We start from the raw sequence: 12,097 nt of genomic DNA on the forward strand, positions 1-12,097 counted from the left end.
CACTGGGAAGCATTTCACCCATGGTTATGACCTACCCCCATCCACGTATGCAATTACCATTCCTTTACCCCCATTTCCAAACCTCTGAATTCCCAAGCCCACTTAGCACACGATGTAGTAGTCACATTCCTGGTACCGACACTTTCTCATAATCAAATTCTCTTGAGGAGAACAAGTTAGATATCGGTTCGCAAATACAACCACAAACTAATCTAAGTATGATTTGAACACCTCAATCATTAACTCACGAGGGTTACAGGTGCATTAATCCCAGATACCATCACCAGATACTTATAATAACATGATCTAGAGTAACCTTGTTTCATCCTCCTTTCCACTCTTAATAACATTCCTTAAAACCACAAATCATACTCAAAGTTACAATTAGAACTCATTAACTCACAACTTACTACCTGGCATCCTTTTTTTTTTTTTGCCAAATTATAGGTTGATACATTTACCAGCATTGCTTAGGTGATGTGAATTGGCATAACCACGTTAAGGAGGATTCGAGGTACCTTGTGCGACCGTCGGGTTGTCACTGGCATCTTTTCTCGTCAATTGGAACACACGACCCTGCTATAGCTCTCGGCCTCCTTGATTCATCCTGGATTGATTGACTTCCCTCATTTGCGGGCAGTCCCTAGAGAAATGGCCAGTTCGTTGGCACCTGAAGCACCTGGGTCCTTTTGGACAGTCTCGTGCAACGTGGTCCCTCATTCCACAGGTGTAACATCCTTGGGTTCTTTCTTCACATGGTTTCCTAGGGTGAAACTTCTGACATTTGGGGCAGTTCCTTTTGTGTTTAAAATTTTCTCTTCGAACCCCAAGATCATGTCTTTTCCCAAGTTTTCTATCGTCGGGTTCCCGAAATTCCGTCCTCAAGGCATTCATTCGATGGAGGTTACTCTCCACAGTTAGGGCTTGTAACACCACCTCCGCGTAAGTACGTGCCCCTAGAGAGCTTAGTGCTAATTGGATCTCCAATTTCAATCCCCCAAGGAACTTTTGTGCCTTGGCTTCCTCGTCCAGGTTGTAAACTGGCATGTACTTTATTAGTCGAGTAAAACTATCCTCATATTGGGCCACAGTCATGTTCCCAGTTTGTTTTAGGTTCATAAACTCTCGGCCTTTTTCTAATTTCTTGCATAAGGGAAAATATTTGGTGTTAAAAAGTTCTTTAAATTGGGCCCATGAAATATTTAGCGTACCTTGCCTCTCAGGATCTGGCAAAGTCCTTTGCATAGTTCTCCACCAATGGTCTGCTTCATCCCGAAGTATAAAAGTGGCACAAGTAATCTTTTCCTCCTCTCTACAACCAATAAAATTAAATATCTTTTCGATCTGCTCCAACCAATACTCACTTTCACTTGGGTCAGCTCCCGCTTTTCCTCAAAAGATAGGCAGATTCAACCGCTAGAACCTGTCAATCGCATCAGGAGCTCGAGGGGTAACTCGATTTGTTAATTGCACCCCTTGCATATAAGTTACCATATTTTCCATGACTCGCTCCATTCGGTCCATGCAGGTTCCACCTTCCTAGTTTCCCCCTTGGAATGGGTTTTGTTGGGGGGTTTCTGATGTTTCCTCGTGGGTGTGTTGTGACTCTTCTTCCCGGGTAACATTCCCACGATGGTTTGGAGTAGCTGGTTCAAATCTTCGAGAGCGTCGGGTATTCACCATCTGAAATAGCCACACCCAAAATCATGAGGTTAATTTTTAAACCTTAACAGTAGAATCATCATTCATAACCATCTAGCAAAAATCATATATTTCCCAGCATCCTCGACCTCTGTGGACCTAGCTAAGTTTTCGACTTTCTCAACTCATGTGAACCTTGTTGGTCACCAATCCAACAAATTCCAAACATCTATATCCCCGAATTTTGTATACGGATTTCATGAACTAGGTGTCCACTAGACCGTTATCACGTTCATAACCTTGGTTAGGATAATCTCCAAAACCCCAAATATTTTTTTGTAAAACAATTAGACAACAAAATAGTTTCCCAAGAGCTTGTTATCCTCCAAAATCCTCGAAACACCTGCAAAACATTCGTTAATTCTAATGAACCTTAATTTAAGTATTTACTTGTACCATTCTCTAACCTACTCATCCCACTCACTCACCAAATCCTCTATGTTCTTCAAGCTATCATCTACCCCTTTTTTTTCCCACCATAAAGCCTTCATGGTTAGTTCTTCTAATATGGTAACAAATACAACTCATAGAAAACTTTCACTATTACATATGTACATAGCCACTTCTAGTGCACCACTTTATTTGCACATGACTAAATACCATCTTGTTTCTTTCGTACATATCCACAAGTCTACGTCCTCAAACAACAAAATTTGTTCCTTAGGATAAAGTTACTTTTCCTCATTTTCTGATCCTGGAGGTGGCGTAAGATCTCGTTCCTCAGGTTCCTCTTCGCAACTCTGGTTTGTCGCTTCCCCCATGGGGTTTAGGTATGCCTCTACCTCGCGTAGATGGGTAATAAAAGTTACAAAATCATCATAGGGTCCCAAAATGCGAAGATCGTTTCCAACGTCCTGCCACTCTGGGGTTAGTAAGGAAATCAAATAGAATATTTGTAAGTCCACCATATAGGGATTCATCACATAGGTTGGAAACTGTTGTAAAGTAAGGGTAACTAAATTCAGAAAATTTACGAACTTTTCCCCCGGATGCATATATCGTCCTCCTAGCAACGTGGTCCATCCTCCCATGACGGCACGCTGAAATTGGTTCTCTACTATCCGCGGATCCATTCCTGTCACAGACCAAAATATCTTCCAAGATTAGTCATATCAACACTCAAATAACTCATATCACTATTGCATCTTCAAAGTTAGCTAACTCAAACACAATCCAAACTATTCATTCTAGCTTTGATACCAACTGTAACGCCCCACTTTTCCAAATATATAACGATTTCAAATACAAGCTAACATCACTTACGGGCGTTATGGAAATCCTTAATCAACGGAGGCAAGGATCGAACTTGAGTATGCTAAATAGCTAGGATTTCCACAACTTAAATAAAATCTGTCACGTACCACATACGTTAGAAAACTATATCACCCTTATGACTACATGAATTTGCGGTACATCCATAGAACCACACACAACACCATACATTCTTAAGCATCTTAACCGCTATTTACAATACGATATTGAGATTACAACGGTATATAATGAAATAAAGCCCATAGCTAGTAGCAGACCCAAAACTAGCCAAGTACCACCTCTTTGCCCTTGCTCGATCCGGAACCTAGATCACCTGGCACGTCTAACACACCTGGGACGTTGAATATCCTAGGGGTATGAAACACCCAAGTTAGATTGTTACATCTAAGTGAGTGACTCAGAAGAGGAAAGGATGCATGCAAGAGCAATATGCAATTATGCCAAGTAATTTGCTGAAATAAGAACAAAATCTCCCAAGATCATGGCTCACCGCAAGAGCATGAGGTTTAGGCTCATCGCAAGAGCACGAGATCCCCTGTGATGTCTCTACAACTAGCCACAAATACAAATATCGAGATGCATACAAAAATAAATAAGATATACTCAAGGCAACAAGCATGAGATGTAACCTCTCGGCCCCCTTACACAGGCACGAGATATCCTCCTTACTTGCCATGTATGAACCTCTCGGCCCCCTTACACAAGCTCGAGGTAGCCCCCTTACACAGGCTCACGTGGTCAGCCCCCTTACACAGGCCCCCGTGGTAGTTCACACACGTCAAGCCACCAACTCGCCACAGTCACCCAAATGACACGATGTTCGACAAAGCAGAAGGAATATGCATAGCCAAGGGAAAATAAGACGTGTAAGTCACAAAGGCATGATATGCAAGCCAACATCCACACACAAGTGAAGCAACATATGCTCAAAGTGTCACAAAACATGCAGGAATCACCCACCTCGTTCGTTTCCCTTCGATAGCACTGTTTGTAGCCCGGTTTTCGAGTACTAGGGCTGTTTTTGCAGAAATCACGGATTTAGGTGAACCAAAACTTAAATCTTACTACATGGGGTTGTAGACAATTAAAATAGGAGAAGAATGGTGAAAATTTCAGGCCAATCGGAGGCCGGATGCGCCCTTATGTGCCCCTGGAAGGGTGGCCCCACGCTACCCCTTCTCTATTTTGCAACCCAACATTAAAACGGCCATATCTTGCTCATTTTTTATCCGATTCGTTCTCCGTTTGAACCTACAGACTCCTATTTTCATGCTCTACAATCCTACGAAAAGAAAATTAGCTTACCCCTTCGAATTCCCTTCTTTTTTGGTAGTTTTCCAGCCAGGTCTCTCTTTCCTTTCTTCTTTGCTTTTTCTTTGCTCTTTCCTTGCACTTGCTTTTTTTCCTCTTTCCTTAGCTTCTCGTGGCCTTAATTCCTTCCCTTTATATAGTCTTTTAATGCCCAAATTCTCAAGATTTCACTTGGCCTCCAAGTTACTTATTTTCCACCCAAGTAATCATCACACTTTGAAAATTCTTCCAATCTTCTCAAGCAAGCTTCCACTTTCTCCAATCCTAGGCTTCCAACTACACTTCCAAGATAAGCTTTATCATCTTTTTTCGTTGCAAGCAACTCTTAGCCTTTAAGTTATCTACTTTTCTTCCCTAGTAATGATGGCTTATCTTTGAAAATTTTACCATTTGATTCTTTCTTCTTTTGAAAACTTTTATTCTTCCAATCTCATTCCTCCATTTTCCCTTTACGTGGCTTGCAAAGCAATCGTTCTTATCTTCATCTTTTAGAGAACCAATAGAATTCTTACTTATTTTGACTTTAAGGTGTAGGTAATTATTATTATCTCCAAAGCTTTAAGACTTTTAAGTTAACTCTCCAATCCAATATCTCCAACTCAAAGCTTCTTAAATAAGCATTTATCATTACAATTATTCTTATTGTTGGAGAAGTTATCCTTTCTTATTTGCATTTAGGTCCTTAAAACCATTTTCATTTGCACCTAAATCCAAAACTTCTATTAAAACACTTTATTACATCATCCATCTTTTACATTTAAATTTTGGGGTATTACAGTGTGGGTGCGTGAGCACCACTTTCGAGTGACCCCCACTTGGGGGTGCTTGGGGTGGCTTCTGGTCGGTTGTAGCCTTTCGGTGAAGGCCCCCGGCCTTGCCGGGGGGGGGGGGGGGGGTGGCCTCTGGGGAGGCCACTTGTCACAGCCTCGCGTGCTGGGCCCCCTGCCTCGCGACCACCCTTGGCTGCCTCCCTTGAGTTACCCCCACTCGGGGGGGCCTACGGTGGTTGTTGGGCGGCCATTTGGTCTGCTGTGGCCTTGCGTGCTGGGGCTCGCCCGACCTCGCAACCTCCCCTTGGCTGCCACCCCCTGATGACCCCCACTTTTGAGTGTCGGGGGTGGACCTGGGGCGGCCATGTGGGGTCTTGACCTCTTTCCCCTTAGCCCTTGGCCCATTTTGATTGATTTTTGCGCTCACTTCAATTGATTTTTCGCCTATCCAGACTCTAGACTTATTTTGCCAGGCATAAGAAAAATTAATACATATGAGCCATAGGGCTTGTTATTTTGTTTAACTATAGGATTATGTCAATAACTATTGATTTTATTTCCATGATGAGCTTGAGTTGATAAGATTGTAGTTTTATCTAGTATTAGTGGTTCAACTTTCATAAGGGGGTTGATTAATATGATCTTGATTTATTTGGCCTTAGTTTTGAGTTTTTTAAGTTGAAATAATATTCATACTACTATTATTTAGGTGCAAAGTTTGTGCATTTTTTTTCTTAATATTTTCTTCCTTAGGGTTTCTTTGGAGGCTATAGCTTATGGTATTCGATCCTTCACTTCCTGGATTTGCAGATTTTGCCACTTTGACTTCTGATTGAATAACATTTTATCCAAGTTAAATCAGTATGATTCTTTTGGGCTCACCGGTTTAGTTTGTTCCAAATGTAATTGGATTTAGACGGTAATTTCATTCCATAAGCCCAGCTTTAGTTGGCTGCTGAGTATTTGGGCACCTTGGATTCATTGTTGTCTGACATATCTAGATGTGGTGCATTTTCTTCTGTGAGTGTTGAAACGATGACCTCCTTCAGAGTCTGTTTTCTCTCATGTGTGATGATGCCCCTAGGACTATGGGATGGCATTCTGATTGTGGATTAGGAAATTGCTAGAGGTAAATCTCTTAGAGAGTAGATTAAAATAGCAAGCCAACTTTCCCTCAAAAAGTTTTTTATTTGGTTGATTTGGTGTCATGTCCCAAGGAGAATTAGAAGGGTAATATTGTGATAGGGATATAATAAAAGAGTATTATTGTAATATGGTAGAATAGTTTGTTTTGGATATTTTAGCAATTAGTTAGGTGCACATGGCTGCATGTGCAAGGCTGTTAGGAGACAAATATGCCTATATAAGGCTGATGTAAATGGAGGGGATTCCCATGTTGAATGATAATTGAAATTCCAATTTGTCTCTACAATTTCTCTCTAATCTCTCTCCCTCGTTCTTCTGCCATTCTCTCTCAATTCTCTCTAATTTTCTCCCCCCCCATTCTTCTTCAATTTCCCTTCTAGACATTCTGTTCTTAACTTCAACTGTATCAGATCCTTTTAATTTCCATTCTAGTCCTAGGCGAAACTCTAGGACCATGACAAATGGTATCAGAGCAGTCAATCCTTGGTTGTGGTTTTGATTCCAGTTGAAGGCCGATGAAATCAATATCAGTGATTAAGATCCAGATCGAGGAAGGGAGTGCTGGCTCGGATCTGAAGGTGAAGTAGGTGAATTGGTTCCGAAATGGAAAGGATCGTAGGAAGTGATTCTGGACACAACAAAGAATGGATTGAATAATTGAGTCAATCCATTTAGGAGGCTGTGCTGGAGGCGACTTGGCCAATTGGTTTGGACAGTGCCTTTGATGACTCTTGGTTTGAAATTCAATAAGTGTTGGTGGGAGATTGTGGACAAGCAGACAAGACGTCTCCGATGGAAGCTTCAACGATTCATAGAAGCGGAAGAATAGGTTGATTTGTGACTGATTTTTCCGAGATTGTTGCAGGTGCATTAGTAAGGCGAAGAAAATATTCTAGTGAGTTCGATTGTCGATCAAGGCGAACTCAAGGAGTGCGGTGGTCCTTCAGTCGTGGTCGGTGATTGGGTGAGGGAAAAAAAAAAAAATAGTCGGCGGGAGGCGATCGTTGCGTCCGTAGCAATCGCGAGCAGAGCCGATCTCGGCCATCTAGGTGAACACCCTTAGTTCGAACTTGGAAGGTGCAACAGGCACTCCTGTTTCGAGTCTTGAAGAGGAAGGCGGACAACTGAGGTCGAAAGAAAAGGCGCGGCTGGGAAGATCGCTGAACCATTTCAATTCTAGCAAGCAGTGAAGGCGTAAAGTAGACCTAGATCCGGGTGATCTGGAAGCTATAACTATCGCGAGCAGATAGCGAGTAAGTCCAGAGGGTGTTATCCCTCGCGTTAGTCGATTTTGATTGGGCGGTGAATTTCGACACTCGCTGGGTGGGGAAGTAGGTCAGGCAAGTCCTCCTACCAATTCTTGGTGGCGAGTGCAAGGATCCTCAGGCTGTGATTGCTCCATTCCATCGCTGCTAATTTCCAACGCTTCATGACTAATTTATGACTGTTCATAAGCAACGTCCCGACGGCTCTCGGTTTGAATTTTGAAGGCAAGATCAGATTCAGCTACCATTCTAGTCCGCGTTACTGACGCGATTCCAGCAAGTATAGAGACTGCTTGCAGCAGGCGAGTCAAGAGGCTGTTTATCCATTGTGTTAGTCAGCTCTAAGTGGCAACTCAGTTGCAGCAGAGTGGCGCAACGGATTCGGCGGATTCCGTGTGAGAAGTGGATTCTTCAGCTTATCCAGCTAGTTGATTGTTGGCGCTTGAGGCTGTGAACAAAGGGAACAAGAGGTTGATTTAAGCTTTGAAATTTGGTTAACTTTGTTTGAAGAAGGGAGGCGAAGTAGAGCGGGTGTTCTTCAACTATTGAGTTGCAATTGAGGTGAGTATAGGAACTGCTATAACAGGCAAAACAGAAGCATGTACAGAACTTCCATTCTGTGGCCGTCGAAGTATGTTGTTGGTGAAACGTCGGCCATGGGGAGCAGTGCATATATGAGACCATTGGAGTCTCAATTGCAGCCGAATGATGCTGCATTTTCAGTGGTTAATTTTCAAGCAAGAGAGCAGCCTCAATTGCAGCAGAAGAGTGTTTCATTTTCAGCGGAAATGGAGCCTCATTGGCAGCCAAAGAAGGCTGCATTTTCAGTTGGTAGCAACATGGACAAAGGGACAAGCAATGAGATACATGATACAAGCAAGGAATTTGGTCTTATAATACGCGAGAAGCTGCAAGAGTTTGTGATGGTACTTATTAAGAAGTATTATTACAACTTTTCGATGGAATACTTTGATGATTATCACGGAAGTTTTAACAAGGAGGAATTCCTAAAAATGGAGCAACCGGAGGAGAAGTGCAACATCAGAAATGATATTAAAGGTGAATGGCATTATCCAAAGGGAATCTGTAATGAACAGATTGATAGGGCAACAAAGACAAAAGGAGAATTAAAGGAACACACCAATTCCTTTGGAAAAGAAGTTCTCGATGGTGATGTTTTTGGGATTCTGCAACAAGATCAGTCCAACTTTAAGGAAGAAGGAGAAGAGGAAAAAGAGGTGGAAGAAGAGAGTGAGGAGAAGGAATTGGAGGATGGCACTCAATCAATTGACAGCCTCTCAAGCACTCTTACTAGTGCTGAGACACTTGGCCAGGTGTCAATCATGGAGCAATCGTTGGCTGGAATTGAAGTTGTAGCATCTCCTAATGTTAATGCTCACAAACAGCCTTGGTATGAGCATTCAAGGCAAGTCAACAATTCCCCATTGCTGCATTTCGAGGCTGTTGTTGATATTTTTACAGCAAAGCATGGCTGTGGGTTGAATGGGGGTACAATAACAACTATGGCTGTAGATCTGCTCTCCTTACTTGTATTGGATGGTAGTGAAGTTTTCCCTATTGAAATTCTGGGGCAATTCATACTTGGAATTGATCTTGAAAACCTAAGAATGAAAAAGAAGAGACCTAGAAGTAGAAAGAAAGAAAGGAGGATGATCCGCATAGAGAATGTTGGAATTGGATGAAAAGCAATGGCTACTTGCGGCAAGTTTTTGGGAACAAGAACTCTCTTAAGGAGGGAGGAATTGTCATGTCCCTAGGAGGATTAGAAGGGTAATATTGTGATAGGGATATAATAAAGGGGTATTCTTGTAATAGGGTAGAATAGTTTGGTTTTGATATTTTAGCAATTAGTTAGGTGCACATGGCTGCATGTGCAAGGCTGTTAGGAGACAAATATGCCTATATCAGGCTGATGTAAATGGAGGAGATTCCCATGTTGGATGATAATTGAAATTCTAATTTCTCTCTACAATTTCTCTCTAATCTCTCTCCTTCGCTCTTCTGCCATTCTCCCCCAATTCTCTCTAATTTTCTCCCCTCCATTCTTCTTCAATTTCCCTTCTAGACATTTTGTTCTTAACTTCAACAGTATCGGATCCTTTCGATTTCCATTCTAGTCCTAGGCTAAACCCTAGGATCATGACATTTGGTGTTGGGTATTGCTACCACAATAACTTTCGAGAATCAAGGAGTTTAATCATGGAAACTGCAACCTGATATGTAGGGCTGTTTAGTTGAATAATTCTGCTATCTCGGTATTTATTTACATAGGAAATTTAATGTTGAAAATCGTATCTGGATCCTGCAACAAATAAATAGTTATTGTTATTATAGACCGGCTGGTTTAGATGTGAGCATGATTTTTTCCTTGCTGGTCATGGCTACAATCAGCAATTAGCATTTACTTGGCTGCTTTAGAACATATTTCCTAAGTTTATAGTTGCCTCTTTTAAAGCTGGGAGTGAATCCCTTCTCTATTCCAACTGCTGGTAGTTTGGATTGAGTTTTTCTTGTCGCTTTTGTCTTTCTGCTCATAACTTATACACCTATTTTTTGTTTTGAATTGAAAGAACTAACAAGATGTACTGCTGCTGTCACTGAGAAATGATTTCAGCAATGTTGCAAATATTTTTTTGTGGAACAGCCTCATGCCTATTGTTGATGTACATTTTGTATTTTTTGATTTGAAAGTCAAAAGGAAACTGGATAGTAAATTTCAGGCGTATGCAAACTTTGGATTGGATAATGGATTCTTAGGTTCAAATTTATATTTACTTGCTTTCTTAGATAGTTGTGTCGCCATTTGTATTCTCTATTGTCTACTTGATTGTTGGCAACAATGTAACAAATGCCAAGAGATTTTGAAAGCCCACACTGGATGAGGATGCATTTTGTAGTGATTTACACCTCTGTATGTCATTAGTCAATCACGCTCTTCTATTCTGGAACATACAAACTTTTTATTCTCGCATTATCTTATGAACAAGAATCAAATTTTTCTCCCCGTAGATTTATTCCTTCATGCATGTCGGTGGCAAATTACTTCTGATTTAGTTGTAGTGTACATTGTTGGAGTACTTGACTGATAGTTCTAGTATGACAGGCAGTATGGAACAAGGGAAAGTAAAGAAGTAACAGTGGAAGGGAGGGTCCAATTTGATTTGCTTCAGGTTTTATTCTTTAAGATTGTTTTCTCAAATCTATCATAATGGTCTTTGAAAGCATATTCGTAAAGATTCAATCAAAATCAAATGTTTCTGCTGTCCTTATGATTATCCAGGTCATGCAAAGGGATTACAAGTTGAGTTCGTACTCGCTGAATTCTGTTTCAGCACACTTTCTTAATGAGCAGGCAAGGTTTATGCTCTTTCTATTTTTTGTCATTTCATGGAGGATGTCTAGTTCATTTTTTTGCCTACCCTTATTATTATTATTATTATTATTATTATTTGCATTAGAGAACACTTTTGGACATTTGAATAGTGAAGAGCACATAATGATTCTAATTGTGATGGATGTGCAGAGTAGTTGATCAGAGTGTTCTTTAATTGATAATCATCTGAAACAAATTTAATTTTTTTTACTCTGTTTATTTATCACCATCGCAGATGTGAAAGTATCCATTTGAAATTTGATCAGTGCCTTGCGTCTAATATATCAAAAGTCAAAACCTGAGATGAAGGGAAAGTTAGACCATACCTGATGTTTGCATGAAAAAATGCAATTTAGCATGGCTCAAAAGTCAAAACCTGATCCTTCCTCCCCCAAAGGTTTGGACTGAAGGGAAAAATAAATGGTTATTATAGTTAGGTGAAAAGCTGAAAATTCAAATATGATACTTGTGGTTTTAAGAAGAGAGATGGGGGGAGGGACCTGTAATAACTGTTTTTCAATTTTTTTGGACAAAATTAGTGCTTGAAGTATGCTTGTTGTTTAGTAGATTCCATTCATTTTATACTATTGTCCAAGCCATAAATCTATTTTTGTGATTCTTGAGTTTTGAATTATAAGAGTATGTATGCTTTGTACAAATCTAGGGAATCAAGGTTTGGGATAGCTTTTCTATTTGAACGAGAAAAGACTGATGTCCGCCCAATTAGTGAGGAGGACCTACAAATCCACGCCTACGCTTTATTCACCAAGATGTTGAGGGTGTGAAGAAAGATTTCCTTTGTTTGACTTTAAATAAGCCGATGTTATTATGTATGAGAGGAAGTGAATTGGTTTCTGATCTTAGAAGAAGCTAGTAGGCAAAGGTCTAGATTGTGTTGTATTAGAGAAGGTAATGGAAAAACTAGATTCTTTCATAGGAAGGAGAATCTACAATGTAGAAATAATCATATTTGTAGAAATATCTCTAATTTATGTAATTGATTCCCCAAATCACCTCCTTGATTAATAGAGTATGTGTGAGGAATATTCTGTATATTCTTTCATTTTTTTATACTTTCCTATTATGTTGTACTCTTCCTCTCTAAGAACAAAGAGGAATCAGTGTATTATGAATATAAAAAAAATAGAGAAATTTATTTTCTCCATCTCTTTTAGTTTATATGATATCAGAGCAAGAATTAGGGATTAAATCATAGTCGTTTACTGTGAATTCTTAGG

General features: G+C 40.4%; 1 protein-coding gene across 1 annotated transcript in view; it reads left to right on the top strand.

Annotated features, from left to right (window-relative positions):
- LOC127799508 (DNA polymerase delta catalytic subunit) overlaps positions 1-12,097 on the top strand; it is a 118,130-nt gene that overhangs the window by 24,433 nt on the left and 81,600 nt on the right. The window contains exons 10-11 of the mRNA XM_052333593.1: positions 10,590-10,656; positions 10,767-10,838. Of these exons, the coding sequence (XP_052189553.1) occupies positions 10,590-10,656; positions 10,767-10,838 (139 nt within the window). The remainder of the gene's footprint in view (positions 1-10,589; positions 10,657-10,766; positions 10,839-12,097) is intronic.

The sequence above is a fragment of the Diospyros lotus genome, chromosome 4 (assembly GCF_014633365.1).
Source record: "Diospyros lotus cultivar Yz01 chromosome 4, ASM1463336v1, whole genome shotgun sequence".
Lineage (NCBI taxonomy): Eukaryota > Viridiplantae > Streptophyta > Magnoliopsida > Ericales > Ebenaceae > Diospyros > Diospyros lotus.